General features: G+C 54.1%; 7 protein-coding genes across 7 annotated transcripts; 1 reads left to right on the top strand and 6 right to left on the bottom strand.

The window, feature by feature from the left end:
• Window positions 1-24: 24 nt before the first annotated feature.
• PFLUO_LOCUS7517 (uncharacterized protein) lies at window positions 25-1702 on the top strand (the record flags this gene model as incomplete). The annotated part of the gene is made up of 2 exons (XM_073785170.1): window positions 25-1360; window positions 1431-1702. 2 exons carry the CDS (start codon window positions 25-27, stop codon window positions 1700-1702), a joined length of 1608 nt encoding a protein of 535 aa, XP_073641552.1.
• A 291-nt stretch (window positions 1703-1993) lies between these two features.
• Window positions 1994-3526, bottom strand: PFLUO_LOCUS7516 (ubiquitin-protein ligase peroxin 12; the record flags this gene model as incomplete). The annotated part of the gene is made up of 2 exons (XM_073785169.1): window positions 1994-3393; window positions 3469-3526. 2 exons carry the CDS (start codon window positions 3524-3526, stop codon window positions 1994-1996), a joined length of 1458 nt encoding a protein of 485 aa, XP_073641551.1.
• Window positions 3527-3790: 264 nt separating this feature from the next.
• Window positions 3791-5324, bottom strand: PFLUO_LOCUS7515 (uncharacterized protein; the record flags this gene model as incomplete). The annotated part of the gene is made up of 2 exons (XM_073785168.1): window positions 3791-4982; window positions 5041-5324. 2 exons carry the CDS (start codon window positions 5322-5324, stop codon window positions 3791-3793), a joined length of 1476 nt encoding a protein of 491 aa, XP_073641550.1.
• A 369-nt stretch (window positions 5325-5693) lies between these two features.
• Window positions 5694-7764, bottom strand: PFLUO_LOCUS7514 (uncharacterized protein; the record flags this gene model as incomplete). Its single annotated transcript, XM_073785167.1, has 5 exons — window positions 5694-6188; window positions 6241-6380; window positions 6433-6498; window positions 6554-7522; window positions 7581-7764. The coding sequence occupies 5 exons, from the start codon at window positions 7762-7764 to the stop codon at window positions 5694-5696; spliced, it is 1854 nt and encodes a 617-aa protein (XP_073641549.1).
• Window positions 7765-8971: 1207 nt separating this feature from the next.
• Window positions 8972-11023, bottom strand: PFLUO_LOCUS7513 (mitochondrial; the record flags this gene model as incomplete). Its single annotated transcript, XM_073785165.1, has 1 exon — window positions 8972-11023. The coding sequence occupies one exon, from the start codon at window positions 11021-11023 to the stop codon at window positions 8972-8974; it is 2052 nt and encodes a 683-aa protein (XP_073641548.1).
• A 565-nt stretch (window positions 11024-11588) lies between these two features.
• PFLUO_LOCUS7512 (coenzyme A transporter) lies at window positions 11589-12812 on the bottom strand (the record flags this gene model as incomplete). Its single annotated transcript, XM_073785164.1, has 2 exons — window positions 11589-12587; window positions 12645-12812. The coding sequence occupies 2 exons, from the start codon at window positions 12810-12812 to the stop codon at window positions 11589-11591; spliced, it is 1167 nt and encodes a 388-aa protein (XP_073641547.1).
• Window positions 12813-13813: 1001 nt separating this feature from the next.
• PFLUO_LOCUS7511 (uncharacterized protein) lies at window positions 13814-17128 on the bottom strand (the record flags this gene model as incomplete). The annotated part of the gene is made up of 6 exons (XM_073785163.1): window positions 13814-14939; window positions 14991-16582; window positions 16634-16650; window positions 16707-16809; window positions 16862-17005; window positions 17063-17128. Coding segments are annotated over 6 exons (3048 nt in total), but the record flags the coding sequence as incomplete, so codon positions are not given.
• Window positions 17129-17900: the final 772 nt, after the last annotated feature.

Genomic DNA, 17900 nt, shown 5'->3' with positions numbered 1-17900 from the left:
TGTTGCTGTTCACTCCTATCAACAATGGTGCTGTCAATTCTTGCCCTAACCTTGCTCGGCCTCGGCCAGGCCCATGGTCTCGCTCACGACAACGCGGCCATCTTGAAACGCGCCTGTCCCGACTACACCACCTACTCCGCGCAGCAGCACGGCCCCTACAGCGGGGGACCCTTGAACCTGCCGTTCCAGCGTCCCGCTGAACAATGCCGCACGTTCACGTCGGCCGCGGTCGAGAAAGTCATTGAGGAGGTCACGTCCCGTCTGGTCGACAAGGACCTGGCTCAGATCTTCCGTAATGCCTACCCCAACACGCTGGACACCACCATCAAATGGCACGTCCCCAACGGCACCTACTCGAGCAACTCGCGCCTCACGCGCCGGGACGGCTCCGTCTGGACGGGTGCCCAAACCTTCATCGTGACCGGCGATATCAACGCCGAGTGGCTCCGCGACTCGACCAACCAGCTGCTCAACTATCAGACGCTGGCCACCAAGGACAAGAGCCTGTTCACCCTCATCCACGGCGCGATCAACACCCAGGCCGAGTTCGTCATCCAGTCGCCGTACTGCGAGTCCTTCCAGCCTCCCTCTGTCAGCGGGCTCCCGCCCTACAAGAACACGGAGCAGGACACCGTGCACCCGACCTACGACCCGTCCTTCGTATATGAATGCAAGTACGAGCTGGACTCGCTGGCCCACTTCCTCAAGCTGGGCAACACCTTCTACGAGAGCACCGGCACGACCGACTTCCTGTCCGACCGCTGGTTTATGGCGCTGCAGACCGTCCTGAACGTCATCGACGCCGAGTCGCAGCCCACTTTCGACGCCGACGGCCAGTACGTCGAGAACGTGTACACCTTCCAGCGCGAGACCACCATCGGCACCGAGACCTTGAACCTCGGCGGCATTGGCAACCCCATCGCCCGGCACACGGGCCTCATCCGCAGCGCCTACCGGCCCAGCGACGACGCCACCATCTTCCCGTACTTCATCCCGCCCAATGCCATGATGTCCGTTGAGCTGCAGAAGACTGCGAAGCTCCTCAAGGCCGCCGGTGGCCATGACAAGCTGGCGGAGGAGCTGGATTCCCGCGGCAAGAAGCTCGCGAAGGCTGTTCAGGAGCACGGTATCGTCAACCACAAGATCTATGGCGATGTCTATGCCTATGAGGTCGATGGATACGGTGGCCGCAACATGATGGATGACGCCAACGTCCCCTCTCTGCTCTCCCTGCCTTACCTCGGCTACCTGGATCAGGACGACAAGGTCTACCAGAACACTCGCAAGATGGTCACCTCCCAGGCTGGAAACCCGTACTACCTGACCGGACCTGCCTTCCACGGCATCGGCGGTCCTCACAGTAAGTCTACCTCCCCCTCTCCCTCATTTGTATCGTTTCATCCCGAACATCTCTAATTCTGGTTTTGTAGTCGGCCTCCAAAACGCCTGGCCCATGTCCCTGCTCATCCAGGCCCAGACCTCCGACGACGACAAGGAGATCATGGACTGTATCAACCTCGTCAAGCAATCCAGTCTGACGGGTCTTATCCACGAGTCCATCAACGTCACCAACATCAATGACTACACGCGCCCGTGGTTCTCGTGGGCCAACTCTGTCTATGCGCAGACGATCCTCAAGGTTGCGGAGGAGCGGCCGCATTTGATCTTCGGGAAGGGCGCTAAGCCTTACCGGCCGGAGTAGAGTGGACTGGCTTGCTTTTCGGCTTGTAGATAATGCAGAGCATTCTGTTCTTGTTTTCTCTTCCTGACCCCCAGTACCTACTTTACTTGTCTATCACTAGTCGTGGATTCTAGTCTTTCCTTGACGCTTAAAATTTTTATTTTTTTTTTGCTCTTCAGAATTTAGTATTTTATTCTAAGCATCAATGGCATTGCCCTGCACTGTATACCATGCCGAACCTGGATCATCCTCGATCCAGTATGCAAATAATCATATACACACGAAAAGCAAAAGGTATATACAACATCCAAATCAAATCAAAACCCGCCGCAAGCCATCCGTACCACCTAGCACCCTCCGCCCCGTAACCGGACACCGACCCTTCCCACTCTCCCACTTCCCACCACGCTTGCGCCATCCCACCTTCTCATCATCTTTGGGAACAGTCTCCTCATCGACACCTTCATCTCCCTCCCCATCCATGAAATCCAACTGACGTTGATGCTCACCATTGAGCCAGTGGAAAATACACACGTAGCAGAACACATACCCCGTCTGACACGCCGTCGGATTCACAAGCGTGCTCATGCACAAGGGACAGGTATTTGCGCTGGATGGGTCTGCTGGCGGCAACGGGACTGTGAAAATGGGGAGGAATGAAGAAGCGGAGATGGGCGGTTGGTGGCGGCGGGGAGATTTAAGGGCTGGTTTGAGGTCGGACGGGGAGGTTTGAGACGTGGTTTTCTTTTCTTTTCCTTCCTCCTTCTCCTTTGCGTCCTGCGCGGCTCGACGCCGTTCTTCGGGGGTGGTTAGCCCGGACACCACAGGCGCGGGCAGATCCAGGACCTCAGTGGCTTTGCGGGCTAGTTGCCGGGAGAAGTCGCTTGCGTGCCACCATTCCAGGAACTTGAGGGCGAAGATTGAGGCCGGGAGGAAGTAGCGCAGCGAGGAGAGGAGTTGCGGATAGATGTTCTGCGGGCTCAGCAGGCCCAGGAGGCTTGATCCGGGACGCTGGGAGCGAGCAGTTCCGGGTCCGGACTTGGGGTCTAGCACTGCGGCGATGGCGCGGTGGTCTGCTGCGCCGAGTCGGCGGATGCGCGTTCCGATGAGCCAGAGGAAGGGCGAGGAGTATTTGGTGTTGTCGAAGAGGTAGGCCAGGTTGAAGGCCAGGACGGAGAAGTAGTATGCCGCGTTGACGGACGGGTAGACGTTCCGTAGGAACCACTTGTAGTAGGCGAACAGGCGCTGGCGCAGCGTCGGGTTGGGTGGCAAGTCTTCGCTGGGGTTATAGCGGGGACCACCACCGATAGCCAATGCGGCGTGCGGCGCGGCGTGGATATCGTATCCCTCGTCGAGCTTGCATTTCAAGTAGGGAATGCCCACGAGGACGAGCAGGTTCTTCCACACGTCGGCGGAGCGGAGCTTCAGTGCTTCGCGGACGGGGCCAGCGGCGCCGACTTGGGCACGCGGGATCTCGCCATTTTCTGTGCGGAGGACGCGCTCGCGCTTTAGAGAGTAGAAGTTCTCGGTGAAGGAGCCGCCGAAGGTGCGGAGGTAGTAGCGTTCGACGATGAGGGAGAGGACGGCGTAGACCTCGTCGTAGGAGTTGAGGATGCGGAGGAGATAGCGCGGGTGGCGATGTGTTGCGACGGCAAGAAGGTAGCGCAGAGAGGGAGGAATCAAGTTTGATAGCTGTTCTTCTGCGAGGAGTTCTAGGATGGGGTCAGTGGAATGCTCTGTTCTCCGCGGACAAGGACGGGGTGGGTGAGGTGGGTGGGAGAACTCACCGAAGAGCGAGGGCTTCGACTCGTCGAACTCCTGTTGAAGACTAGGCAGGTACTCCATTGTGAGGAGCACCGATCATTGTCCAGCGATGGGAGTTACAAAGGACAGAGGGAGTTCGTTGAGGGAGGGAGAGGGAGAGAGAGATGAAGGCCGGATTGAGAGAGCCGAGGTCCGTCGCGGTTTTCTGCCTTAGGCATAAGTTTTAAAGTTGGTCAACTATAGCATCAACTTTCACTTTCAACTTCCGAAAATGACTATGTATCTCTGCCGTTTAGTAGACCACTTATCGCTTTGGGACGTAATATTGAAATCTATATTATTCTATCACTCTTCAGGCGCCAGTTTTGATAGCCTGCGTAGCCAAGGACCGTACTTCATAAACAAGAACGGGACAGGGAGCAAGACCGCAGCCACCGCGCCAATAATAGAAACTGCCGGTCCAATATCCAGCGCTCTGATCATCGGTTTGGCTGCCAATGGAAGTCCCGTGGCCATAATACTCCGAAGGAAAGTAACCGCGGCCGTCGCACTCGCCGCATACAACCGATAGACATCAATCAAGAAGTTCAGACACTGCTGGAAGATACAATTGAACCCTGCCCCAATAAACATGGCCGCCAGACAAGGGAGGATCCAATGATGAGGCGGTTTCGCGGTCCACGCAAACCAAAACACGCCCACCACGAAGAAAACTGCCCCAAAGGCCATTGGCGGTAATCGAGCTTCCGGGACGACTCGGCCATTTGCCGCGCGCGAGACTTCATTGTAGTGGAATTGGTTCCATATGTTAAGGCCTAGCGACGATATGACGCCGATCAACAAGGCCAGAAAGGGTAGCGACCCGACGAGGGGGTCCCACCCGCGGGTTTCTTGAAAGACAATTGGGAATACCTCTAGAGTGAGGTACATGACGCCGTATACGAACGAGGCGTAGAAGGCAATGCAAGTGACGATGGGCTCGGTGAAAAGCATTTTCCAAGGTCGAGAGAGTTGCTTCGTCATTATTGAGTGGAAATCAAGCTCCAGGTGTTCGTGTGGATGATAATAGGCCGGGTTATTTGTTTCTTTGCGAAGGCGCTCTGCTTTTCGCTTCAAGATGACCAACGGATACACTTCCGGCAGGAAGAAGTATGCCATGGTGAAAATGACAAACGTCCAGACTGCCTGGATGTACTCGGTCCAGCGCCAGTTGAGATGAGGATTGCGGATAAGAGCCGCGCCGATGATAGGGCCCAGTGACGGGCCGCCGTTCACTGCCACAGCATATAAACTGACGGCGATTCCGCGAGACTCCCGATTAAAGATATCCCCGAGTGCAGCAGAGACGTTGCTGATGGGGGCAGAACCACAGAACCCGGCAAAGAAACGCGTCAGAAAAACTGACGCTGCGTTCTTGCTTTGTGCAGTTCCGATTGAAAAGATTGCCTGACAAAACACAGGGGGCAGGATGCTCACTCGGCGACCCCAGATCTCTGAAATCGGCGCCCAGATAATAGGGCCAAGAACGAAGCCGAGACTGACGCAGGAGTTAGTCAACAATATATAAAATAACAAGAGCCCGGGACATCACCCACAGATAGAGAGAAACATCAAGAACAGCAGCCTCGCTATTCACGCCGATGTACTTGGCGATAGTATCGTCGGCCGGCGTGGTAATACTCGAAGCCAAACTTCCCACTAAGGCGAGCATACCCAGTTGGAATGTAATCCAACATTTATATAAGACCGGCCAATCCTGGGGATTGGCGGGGTCATCCTGGTCAAACTTGACGAGATAATCCGGGTCCAGTGCGGGTTGTTCTTTGCGTTCTGTACGCGGTGTTCTCCGGAGGGTGCTGATGGGCCATATTCGACCCATAATTGTTGCCAAACCAAGAATTATCGTACGGCCTAGGTTTTGGCATGGTGGAAAGACGCAATTATCTGATCGATTTTTCATCGGACAGTCGCTCGGCAATTGGATGCCGATGGGTGCGGAGATTTCCGTTATCGCCGGGACTAAGAGACTAAGAAAGTAAGCTCGGCCGACTCCGATGGATCAGGTTGGATGTTATGGCATATATCTGACGGAATACTCAAATTTTTTGTTCTTGTAGGGTACTAGTCTCATACGGAATGGCAAAGCCAATTTATCAGACTAATAAGTTTAAATGAGAAATGGGCAAAGGATATAAGGAAGTTCTTCCGCTCGAAGCAAAGTATAAACAAAGTATGCTCATTCCTAGAGCTATCGCAACAGTCTGGCTTCTCTGGGAACCACGTTTCTCCGATGGACACGGGGGGAGATTACGCTAGAGCTGCTGGTACTATTTATTGGAGGCGGAGGAGGCGGCGGCGCCGCCGGGTCGGATGTAATAGATGATGGTGGGGGCGAGTTGGCTGAAGAAGATCCTGGCGGCGGCGGCCCAACTGTCGTGGATCCTGACGGTGTAGACCCAATTGTCGTGGATCCTGGTGGCGGAGAACTAACTGTCGTGGAGCTTGGCGGCAGGACTGGACCTGATCCTGAAGATGGCGGAGCAGGCTGGCTTGTCCACGACGAGGGACTGGGGATTATGTACTGAGAGGACGGGAAAGATGACGGAGGCGCTGACGAGAAAGGAAGTGGTTTCGGCGACGTGACAGTGGGAACCGAATACGTATGGGATGCGAATGAGGCAGTTGGAGTAGTAATTCCGCCGTCGATTCCGGTACACCAGCTCGCAAACGTATAGACCCATGACTGGTGATGAACATGTTAGCAGAGGATGTGAATAAGGTGTGCAAAGACCTACCCAAAGTGTTGCAGACAGGAGCGGACTCTCTGTGCCATCTTCGTACAACGCCTCTCCAATGAGGTTCACGCCAGCTGATGGAGTATATTTCAAGGCCGTGTGTTGGTCCCCTGCCTGATTGGGACAGGCGTCTCCAGTTGCTATGTTGGATTAGCAGGACATTCAATCAGCAATTCAGAAACCATGACTTACTATCCGTAAGTCCTAGGGTTGCGCCATAGAAACCCTGCAGATCCAATCCAACGTCGAATCCATGGTCTATTGTACCGTCAGAACATGCAGGAAGTTGCTCCAGCCAAGAATAAAGACTTACCCAACACATTCAATGACATCAAAACCTTAGCATCAAGGTTGACTTGCCAAGAGCCAGAGAGACCAGCACTGAAGGTCAATTGCTTTTGCTCCCACGTTGACTTCCACCCATTCGTATCGGAGCTGGGATCCAATAGGTCAACCGTCATTGATCCCGAATCCGCAACATTCATAACTCCTCCACCCATGATGTTAGCAATGCCCTTAAGCGGACCTAGAGAAGCACCCAATGAAAATTGGATGTTGGGGCCAAGGTTCAAGAGGCCATCTCCGAAGGATACTCCGTCAAGGGGGATATCCCCCAAAGGTATCTCCGGCGCAACCTTACCCGTGAGAGCTGCAGAAACCCCTAGTATGGGCTCGAAGGTGAAAGAGACTCCTTTGGGAGACATGATAAGCTCAACATCTTGCGGGATGTCCAGCCATGTTTTAATGTGGAAATCAAAATCAATGTCTCCCTTCGTACCGCAGCCAGTGCAGTCGTATGTCAATTTGTAATCACCACGGCCCAGGGTGACATGGCTGAGTGGGATCCCTGCATCGATACCAAAGGTGTAGCTCTGGTCCCAATCGCGCTTGGTCGAGGCAGGGCGGCCGCTGACGTAGAGCTCGTATGAATGAGCGGACTTGGTCCAGGTAGAGGCCTCGCCAATCGTCTTGATAGTGTTGGTCTTATCATCGAACACAACATTGTTGACAACGAACGGGAGGCGTTCTTCGTTCCACTTGCAGTGGCCCTTTCCAGCAACCAGGAGAAAGGTGTGTTGTTTTTGCTCATTAACCCATTTCCAGGCCTCAGCCCCGTGGTGGTAGGCCTTCTCATCCTCGAACTTCATAGTCACGCTATTCATGTTGCACTCAGTTGACCTCAACAGAGGGTAGAACTTCTCCATGGCGATTATGCTCTCGTGCTTTCCAGGCATAAAGGTTGTGAAGTTTCCGAGTCCGTATTTGCCCTTTGCACTGAGACCTGTGTGTGATGCCTGTGAGTTTTTGTGTAGTATGGAGGTGTACAGTGATGAACTTACCACCCCATAGGAAGGTCTCGACGTTGCGAAGATCCATTTTAGAGTAGTCCCTGTCACGGGCACCAATATGGCCCTCTTCATACTCAAGCATATCAATAGGATCGAGAACATGGGCCGAGCAGACTTGAGTCAAAAGAGCGGATGCCAGGCCATAGGCCAGCCAGGAAAGGTGCCGAACACCCATTTTCAAACAACGAGAGGCAGCAGCTCTTTGTTGTTAGGGGTAAAAAAAAAAGTGTGAATCGGATGATTGAATCAAAGCTCCAAGAAAGTCTTCACGGAGCTTCCTTTATACACCACGATCAGATGATCGGGGAGCCGGATTGCACAGTGTCGTAGAGATACGAGCAAGAAACTACGTTTAGCAAAGAAGTTTAATAGTGCCTTGATCATCATGTGGTTCCATCCGCTGTCGTTCCTGGCCCGCTGTTAAACGGCAATCCCTCGTGTTCCTGAACACGGCCCCCATCGGTGGAGATAATCGCGGCCAACCAAAACCCATTGGTCCCTTTCACGGCTCAGATAAGCTCTGGGCATACACGAATGTTGTTACATAGCGTGTTTCACATCCCCTCCGAAGCAGTGAGCCTTGTCATCTCATATTATGCCTAGTAATATCGCTCTCCGAACATGACACAGTCGGAAGCGTAGAGTCACGGCACATGGCAAATCTATAGATAGGCCTGCAGATTGTTAACACATCCTCGCCTATCCCATCTTGTCACCGTGCGGCTTGTATCCGTCGAGTTCTATCTGCAAGGAACGGCGGGAGAACAGAACGCTAAAATATTATTCCGGTGACTACGGAGTACAACAAGTTATTCTTGGCCTTCTCGGAAATCAGAACCCTTGTTCGATTCGATAATCTACGACAAAGTAAGTTTCAGATCCGTCCACAGCCTTCCGGGATCGACCAGTGCCACGCCATTTTGGTTGCATCTGGAGAGTGTAAATCCCACGTGGGGGAATTTCGCTAAAGCACTCCAACGTCAAATAATTACTAGAGTGGCAAACAATAAAGGGATATTCCTGTTCTGGTCTAGAGCATGCGGCAAAACGGTAGTAGTTGGCGTTGGCCCCAAAACTAAGTGAAGATCGTCCTGCACAGCTAAGAGAAAACCTTCAAGGCATATTCCCTTTCGGTATTTTGTGGATACTACGTTCATCATCACAGCAAACCGGCTGGCATACTCTCAGAGAGGAAGAAACTTGCGTCATAATAATGTGAGAACGAACAGCACGATAATTAAACATCCTACCTCGGATCTCTCAAGTTGTGTTTATGATGATAGAGAAAGGAAAGACATCTAATGCCGGTCTAGAGAAGAGTACCTTACAAGTACATGCAGTGAAAGAGAGATTATTATACATGAAGCCTCCCCATTTATCCATCAATTCGCAAGAGCTGCGGTGCAGCTGTTATAGACATGCGAGAAGACACTCGGAACAGCATCAGCTGGCCGGTCGTTGACGCCCGGCTCGGCCACCAGGACACAATGCATGATGGTAGACACGATCGGGCCCTCCAGCTCGATCGCGGGAGATTCGTGGGCCATCTGCGGCACCCACATAGACAGACAGTCTCGAGCTCGTCGCTCGTCGCCCAGTTCCACGTGCAACTGGAACAGCTGCAGATAGTCGTCCTGCGTGCGACCGCTTCCTTTCAAAGGTATTTGGCGCCACAGCCGCCAAAATCCATCGAAGTCACCGTGCTGGAACATGGTCACCATGAGGCGGCGCGCCTGCTCCGGTTCGAAGGGGAGGTCGATCGCGGATACGAGCTTGGACACTCGGGCCAGAGCATCGCGTTGAGACTGGCTTCTGGCATACCCAGCCATCATCTGCGCATTGCCCTCTGGGTCCTCCAGATTCAGTTCTGGCTCCGGAATCGTTGCGTCTGATTTGCCTGGAATGCCGATTGCGCGGTAGAGCATCTCGAATACGCCCATGGTCAAAATCGGTACACCGCGGAGGCTGAGACGGTCCAAAACACATAGCGCGAGCTCCACGTCGGCTTCCGGGGTGTATTCCATTTCAGAAGCAGAGCCTTCCACATACGGTCGGGTTAAGAGGGCGGAAACAACTTCGAAGCCAAGTTCATCGGAAACGTCGTATCCCTGGTGCAGGAAATCCGAGAACTCGTGCAACAATGCTTCTTTGCTGTAAGCCGGGTGTCGTCGAGAAGTAGCGATGGAAAGCAGCCGCAATCGAGCCGCAGCCAAATCGTACGCGGATGAGTGGCCGGCATAGAAAAGCCGTAGGAAAAGAGTAGATTCTCGGTCATCCGGGCCACTCCCAAGCTCATTTTGTACACTGGCTTCGGGGAGTTCGGACAGCATCTTAAGAAGAGAGGCCGGAGTCATCTCGGATGAAACAGGTTGAGTGGTAGGCGGGTCTGAGGATGGAGGGTGAAATTCAGACAGGCGATTCAAAAGATTAGCATCGGTCATTGCGAGCCGACGCTCTGTATGAAAGCTCCTCTTCTGGACGGTCGAGATGCTGACGGCACCTGCAGCTGACGGACTGCCTGTGGGTTCTCGAAGCCTTTTCCGCTCCGCTCGGTCCAGAGTACCCTGCCAAAGCCCGTCAAGGTCGATATCGGCCCTCTTTTCCTCGGTGAAAACCTGGACAACCACGCTGGTACCGGTTTCGACATCTCCAAACCCTTCAAATTCAGCATCAGCGAGCCGTGACGTGGAAGAGCCCTCGTCCACAATGCCGGCATTCACACAAATCCAGCCCGTGGTGATGCCGTCGTCCTTTTCGTCCAGCATAGCACCAGCCTGGCTGGCCGCGCGCGCCCGCTTGGCCTTGCGCCGGAGTTTGATCTTCAGCTCGTTGCGGCCCAGCAGGCCGTCTGCGTATGGTGATAGTTTATATTGGCTTCGCAGCCACCGACAAAGACGATCCGCGGAGACATTCAGGTGCTTCACGCTGCGCGCGGTTCCGAGGACCATTATGACATTGGCGCCCAGGGCCGCGGGGGCGTCAAGATCCCGCAGGTCGAAGAGCTTCAGGTCGTCTAAGCCAAGGTCCTTGTATGTATACTCGAGGAGGACTGGAAGCATCTCTGGCGCGTTGTCCGGGATTTGCGGGAGATGCTCGGCGGACACTGGGCGAGATTCAGTGGCCGGGGACTCTTCCTGCAGATACCAGGGGACATGTCTCGACGCAGCTTCGTTGGGTTGTGTTCGAGATTCCTCTCTGGCCGGTAGCTGAATATCGGGGCGATGCGATGCTGGAGGGTCGGAGCGCAATGGACTTTTTGCGGAGAAGGCTCTGGCGCCGGGGATAGGAGGCACGACGGCGAAACGTGGCATGGGTACACCGGATATCGATAGGAAGACTCGGAGGGCCTCATTGCGGCAGGAATGGCACACGGCCCCCCGAAGAAGTGCGCGGTTCATAGCGAGATGGTGAGCGGACAGAGAAATTCCAGCCATCGCGGCTGATTGTCGATAACCCGGGTGCAAACAGTGCAAACAGATGTATATAACCTAACTACTGCAGACCTTCGAGATACTACTCCCTTCCCTTCACAGGTCATGGTATCAGCTCATTGATCAGTAGCTCTCGAGCTCGTCGATTCTTTGGTCTCAGTCTTACGGGCTCCTTACTTTAAGGTGAACGCACAAACAGGGAACAAGAACCTCCAAGTCAACAACCGTCTCCAACGAGTTCAATCCATCAAACTCCAGACGGTGATTTCATCACTTCGCTCACGATCTACCTTACTGGAGAAATAGTTACGACTTGCAAGACTAGTGATAGGACAGACAATGTGCCTAAAATGAAATTGTATGTGAGGTTGGGTATGTCAGCTAACCCTAAGGTTGAAAAAGGCCCCATAAGAAATAATAGTAGTCCACTGAACGCCAATGACAGTATAAACCACTTGGGAATCATATCCAATTCCAAAAGAAAAACAAGCCTCGGGGCGATATTCTATCCATCCCTGGGATATTCGTAGTATATGCATGATGAAGAAAAAGAGAAGAACAGGCCAGGCTAAATCCCCAGCGACCACTTCAATCGCTCGTAGACAAAGAAACTCGTCGCGACCATGGGCACGACCTTGAGATATCCAATAGTCAGCCCAACCCAGTACCCACGGAACCCCTTCTCAAGCCAGATCTTAGACGCCGTCTCGACGATACCCAGTCGGTGTCCATCCCCCACCGCGCCACCGACCTGCATCCGCCGCCGGATCACCTCGAGCGGATAGGAAGAGGTCTGCGAGACCAGGCCGGCGAGCGCGCCGGAGAACAGCTCCGCCGCGGCTGTGAGCTGGGGTCTGCGGGAGCCCTTTTTGGCGCGCGTTGATTCTGACTCCGGAAGGGTTGTGTATTGAGCGACGGCCGGGTGTCGTAGCCAGTCGCCTACTGTGTCGTGGGTGAGGAAGGACATCCCGGCGTATGGGAGCATCCCCAGGATCGTGGGGCCGAAGCCGCGGTAGAAATTGGCGAACCCGGTGCGTGGAACGACTTGGTTGACGGCAGAGGATACGTTTTCGGCTGCGGCAACGGCTGCTGCTTGTGTACTTCCGGTTGCTGCTGCTCCCCCTACGGCAGCAGGGCCGGTTGATGGCGGTACTACTCGCTCATTATAAATCTGTCGACAGATATCCCGGAGAGACGAGCGAGACGTCCGTTTAGTTTCGAAAGCCAGTCGTACCCGGACTAACTCTAATGGATATGTGAAAAACACAGAGGTAACGCCAGCCAAACTGCCCGACACCAGTCGACGGATAGACGTCTCCTTGTCGAGCGACGGGATGATGACCGCGCGTATTTGTTCGTAGGCGAGGAATTTGATGGCGGCGTAAGGGAAGATACGGAGGAGAGTGGCAGAGTGGCCCTTGAATAGGGCCGATGTGCCTTCATAGCGTTTGATGTCGCGGAGTGCAGCGGCTAGACCGGACCAGCTGCTGGCGTATTTGGCGAACTGGGGGTTTGATGCTTGAAAGAGGATCTTGACGCGGTCTAGCGGTGCCACGACAGTTTTAGCCTATAACACCCGTCAGTACCTAGCATCCAACCTAACACACACGATAACACAACTTACAGCACATCCCGCCAGACCTCCCGCTAACCCGCTCCTTAACACATAGTCCAAACTCCGTTTTTGCACCTTCTGGGTCGACCCGCGACTACTACTCTTCTGCTGCTCGTCGACGGCATTCACCGATTGCACAGGCGCAGAAGACGGCCGTGGGTGCGCGATCCCACTCATCGGAAGATCAGGCTGTGAGCCGGCGGACTGCAGTGGTGGGCGAGGAGGGTGTCGTGACTGGGTGCTGGTGAAGACGGTCGAATCGGACTGCGCATGATCCGGGACACCAGCCGACATGAGAGGGAAAGAATACAATCGCTATTCAAAGCGTAATGTCCGAGCCAGAAAGGAGTGTGGGTGGGTGGAGAGCACTATCGCACGCCCGGGTTTGGTTTTCGCTCGTGATCGCGACTGACGATGGAGATCTGGAGAAAAAACAAGTTTCGACTATCCGGTGCGCATCGGCAGTGACTGGATTGAGATAGCAGGAATCGAAATCACGAGAAAACACAACCAGCCCCCTTAGCTGAAGGAGAAGAATAGAGACAAAAGAAAGCAACGGCGAGAAGGCAAAGTTGTGTGACTTGCTTGGCCCGACGTCAGCGGGCCAATGGCTCCGTACCGGCTGTATCGGTTATTTGTGGCAAGAATGAGTAATGCGGAAGAGCTCGGTCGCCGCTCGGCCAGGTCAGGTGACTGCGAGGTACAAGCAAATCAGTAAGGGTTTATTTAGGTCGGAGACACCATTGGTGCAGCTACCCATGTATTCCTTGTTTATTCGTATCTCTGTTCCTATGGGTATTCTACCTATTTTTGTGAGGTCTACTTGAGATAATACCTTCAATTTCTGCGAATCCGCCCGGCGGCCCGCCGATAAGCGGTAACATACAAACGTGCCGAGGGGTAACGTCGGGATCGCCGAGGCATCGACTAATGCCTATACGAGAAGTATACGAGAGAGAAAGAGAAAGATTGTAGATAGAAGGAAAAAAATTATAAGGAACAAACAACCCCCGATGCTAAAAAGCACGACGCCGACTACTCCGCCTGTCCACGACCAAAATGCTGCTCGGGATGGATTGTGTACATACAAAGGGAGGGTCGGTGAGATGTGAGATGAGAAAGAAAGAAAAAACAAAGTCGTGGTCACGTCGCTCATGTTGCGCGGGGAAGAGAGAGCTCTAGAAGTTTTGCCGCGAGTCTGACCGAGTCATGGCCCGGCCTCCACGACCTCCCCTGCTTCCTCGACCTCCTCGGCCTCCTCTGGTCGGCTTGGTGATCTCGCGCGTATCGTCGGTGTTGCGCTTGGTCCGCTTGGGTGGTCGCTCCGGGTCAACGTGAAGATGTCCGTCTTCAGACAGGGCGGTAGTATTTCGCCAGCGGAGGCAGCGCAGGCCGTGCTCGTTCACGTCCACGTAGGTCTTGGTGCGCGTCGTCACTCGCTTGGCTGGCAATTCCTCGGACTCGGCCCGTTCGGCGATCTCGGTCAGGTACGCCTTGCGGTTGTCCATGTACTTGACGATGGTGTGACGCTGGAGCTGGAGCTCCTTCAGTAGCTTGCACTCGCGGTTACCGCGCGCGTCGAGCCACTCGATCAGCTGGTCCACCGATTCGCCGTCCTCGTAGTATCCCCATTCACGGGCGTTCGACACGTGCGTCGGGCCTTCTTCGTGCTTCTTGCGCTCAGCGGGCGTGGTCTGGAAATGCTTCTGGTACTGTTTCCGTTGCTCGTCCGTCACTTCAATGAAGCCTACTCGCTCCATGTCGTCGGGACCCTGGACCCAAAGGCGGCCATTGGCATACCGTGCCTCGGACGTTGAGCTGTTCGGCATACCCTCGTACGGCATCGCGTTGCGCTCAAACCACCAGTATCGGTTGCAGAACCGATCTAGCCCCAGGCAGCGTGTCCGCGGGCAATCCGCCTCACGTAGATCGTTGTCACAGACCTCAATCTGCTCCTCGAGTTTCTCGATCTTGGCCTTCTGCTCGTCGATCTTCTTGAGGACCTTCTGGTACTGTTTGGAGCCCTTCGGCTGTTTGGCCAGTTGCTCCTTTCGCTTCTGCTCTTCTTCCTGCTTCCGCTTGCGCTCAAGGGCGCGGTCCATACCTCCGCGCAACGCGCGGGGCCGGGCGGTTTCTTCGTCCTCGGTGTCCACAGGAATTTCAGAGTCTCCATCTATCCCGGTCATCTTTGAGTCGTCCAATTCCTCCTCCACCTCGAGTACCTCGGGCACGGGTGTTGGAGATTTCTCCCGTTCCGGCTGTAGAGCTTTGCGCTCCTGATGGAGTTGACGGAGTTCGACCAGACTGTAAATGTATTAGCATTGTGCCCAGTAACCATCGCCACGGAATGCTTACGCTGCTTTGCGCGCTTTCTGGTGCTCAATCTTCTCCTTGCGGAACTCCGTCATCTGGTTGCTGCAGTCCTCTAGGTAATTCCGAATCGCCTTGGTCTCCAAACTCAGCATGCAGATCGTCTGAAGCGCCTTCGCTCGCAAGTTAATATCAAGGGTGGCATATTGATCCCGTGCAGTCTGCTGCGTAGGTTCCTCATCAAGTGGAGCGAGATGCTTGAGGATGTCATTGCAAGTCTTCTCCAAGCGGGGACGAACAGACAGTTGGTGTAGGAGGCCGACCATGACCACCTCCCATCCACCATTGCGGAAATCCCGTTTCCGGAGACGTTCGATCCATCCATAATCTTCCAGCATCTCGACAGCACGGTGGATTTTTTGCTCATCTGGCGAGTCCCGACCTATTTGTGCTTTCAAGTCATCGGCTTCTTGCTTGGCCAAGCTTCCGCGCGTGGTCATTCGGGCCTCTGGCTCGACATCCAGTGAGTCCTCTTCCTTCGTTTCTTCTTCTTCCTCTTCCTCCTCATCCTCCTCCCCCTCTTCATCTGTGCTGTCGGATTCGTCGACTGGGAGATCTGGGAGGGAGATCTGAACAGCACCGCCTGCATCATTCTTTTGATTGACAAGCTTTTTCAGAACCGCGCAATGCATCTCCACAAAGAGCTCACAGTCAATTTCTTCGGAGGAAAAGCGCATCGCTTGGAGGAAATCATCAAAGGTAAAGGAGTCGAGATGGAAGACCTCGCAGTAAACGTTTAGAATATCCCAGGTCTCCAGGAGTAACCCTACAGATTCCAGTTCCAGATCATCAGGCAGGAGATCCTCATCTCCTTCATCATCATGTTCGCTCAGCATCAAAAACTTCAAGGTCGGCCGATGGGTCTTGTCAGAGCTGGGAGGTAGATCCAAATCTTCAATAGGGTACTTGATCGGTGGTGGTGATGGAGGTCTTGACAGTTCGTTTTGGATGACCACTGACGGCGATAGAGGGATCTTGCTTCCTTTTCGTGCGGCTGCCGGGTTGGAGAGGAGGAAAGATGGGTTCCCGTTCAGAGACCGTTGGTACTCTTGATACTGGGCGTCCCGCGATTTCGCCATATCCTGTGCGGATATCTTTGACTTTTGCCCCTTGAATGCGGGTTTCAACTCGGGAAGCTGTTGAGACGAGAAGAACCCGAAAAAGCCTTCCTGGTCGGCCTTCTTCATCGCCTTCTTTTCGGCCACTCTGGCACCATACTGGAGGTGTTTGGGCACCTCCGTCGGAATCTTGTACTCCTCGGCAACAGAGGCCTTGACCAGCCAGGGTGCGCCGGCCCATGATTCTCGGGTGACATTGTTTTTGATGAAGCCGCGCAGCATCAGCTTGGTAAACGATTTCCGATCACGGGTGATGTGGTCTTGGTCCAGCAGAGCTTCCTCATCTGGCCGGTCGAGAATCTTGACCAGATATGTGGCATAGGCTGGTGTTTTAATGGTTCCATCGGCGTACAACTGCTCTGCAAAATTGACCTTATCTCTAATTATACCATGCAGGCGACCACCATCTTCTAGCAGAATCAGGACTGGCTCTCCGGGATAAAAGTCCTGTTTGAATTCCTGTTATTGTTAGCAGATTGTTGAAAGTAGATGGCGACATGGATATCTCACTTCGTATATCTCATCCACTAGATGACAACGTCAGTTCAATCTTGAAATTTATGGCAAAAACCGAACAACATACCCAAGTTGTCAACCCTCGATACCGTTGAAAACTGAATCCTGCGCAATATGGGCTCTCTCAGCGCGTCCGGGAACATGTTGTTCACCTCGCGCGACTCCTCCATCTAACAAAAAGTCTCAGTATCGGCCCGTATTCCGTCCGTGGCCACGACATACCTCGCTCCGGAGCGCCTCGAAAAATGTCAACCCCGAGTGACCCGTGATCTCGCAAATGAACCGACGCTGCTTGTAGAAGTCCATCCGCTGAAGATACGGTTCATAGCTGGTGAAGACCTCGTTGGTCTCGGGAACGACCCAGACCTGGGAAAAACGCCAAAGGTTAGCCAGCGCTGCTGAGGAGGTCATGGATGGACATACCTCGGAACTGTCATCGTCAATGATGGGCCGCGGAAGGTATATAACGGGTTTTCGTTTGAATAACACCTGGCACGCGATGTGAGCCTCTTGTACATCCCAGCAATATGCATCGCCTCTCCGTAGAGTCTTTCCCACCAAGAACCACCGGGATCGCATACCATTATCCTTATCACTCGAGCGGACACGCGCCCAGTCTACCGGAGACTATAAGAGACGGAATCGATCATGGGCTGACTAGATTGCGGATCAAGTTGATCAGTAAACGAAGTGGACCAGGCGGAGTGGTTGCGACGGGCATATGGCCGCGTTGGGTGAGAGATGAGTGGGAGGCGACGGGAGTCCCCGGGAAATGCGCGGCCGCAACTGTTTTCGAGATGGTTGTGGATTTTGGAATGGACCTCGCGTCACAACCAGGATCCAACACGCGGCGGCAGTCGAGGGGGCTGCGTCGGGGGAGTCTGGGCAGTGCAAGAGACTCACCGGAGAAAACGCGTCCAGACTGTTCGATCCAAACACAGTATAACGACAATCGACGCGGAAATCGATTAAATATAATAGAGATGGGAGAGGATGCGCGTGTGTGGATGATGCGATGGGGTTGGGGGGTGGAAGAGAGAAGGAGACAGAAATCCAGAGCGAGGGAAAATCGGAAAGGGAAAGAAAGCAAAGACTGGGCGCGCAGGTCACGGCGGTGGGCCTTGATTGGGCCAGTCGAGGAAGGGAGCTACGGGAGCCAAAACGAGCGGGTCCGGGAGACTGCTGGGAGCCCTGCCACTCCCCCATCTACGCCCCAAACAACCGTCCATGCATAACACTAGCAGTGTTTGCACTCGTTCGA

The sequence above is a fragment of the Penicillium psychrofluorescens genome (genome assembly GCF_964197705.1).
Source record: "Penicillium psychrofluorescens genome assembly, chromosome: 5".
NCBI classification, from domain to species: domain Eukaryota; kingdom Fungi; phylum Ascomycota; class Eurotiomycetes; order Eurotiales; family Aspergillaceae; genus Penicillium; species Penicillium psychrofluorescens.
The sequence above is the reverse complement of the archived record's forward strand: the minus strand, read 5'-3'. Positions and strand labels throughout refer to the sequence as shown.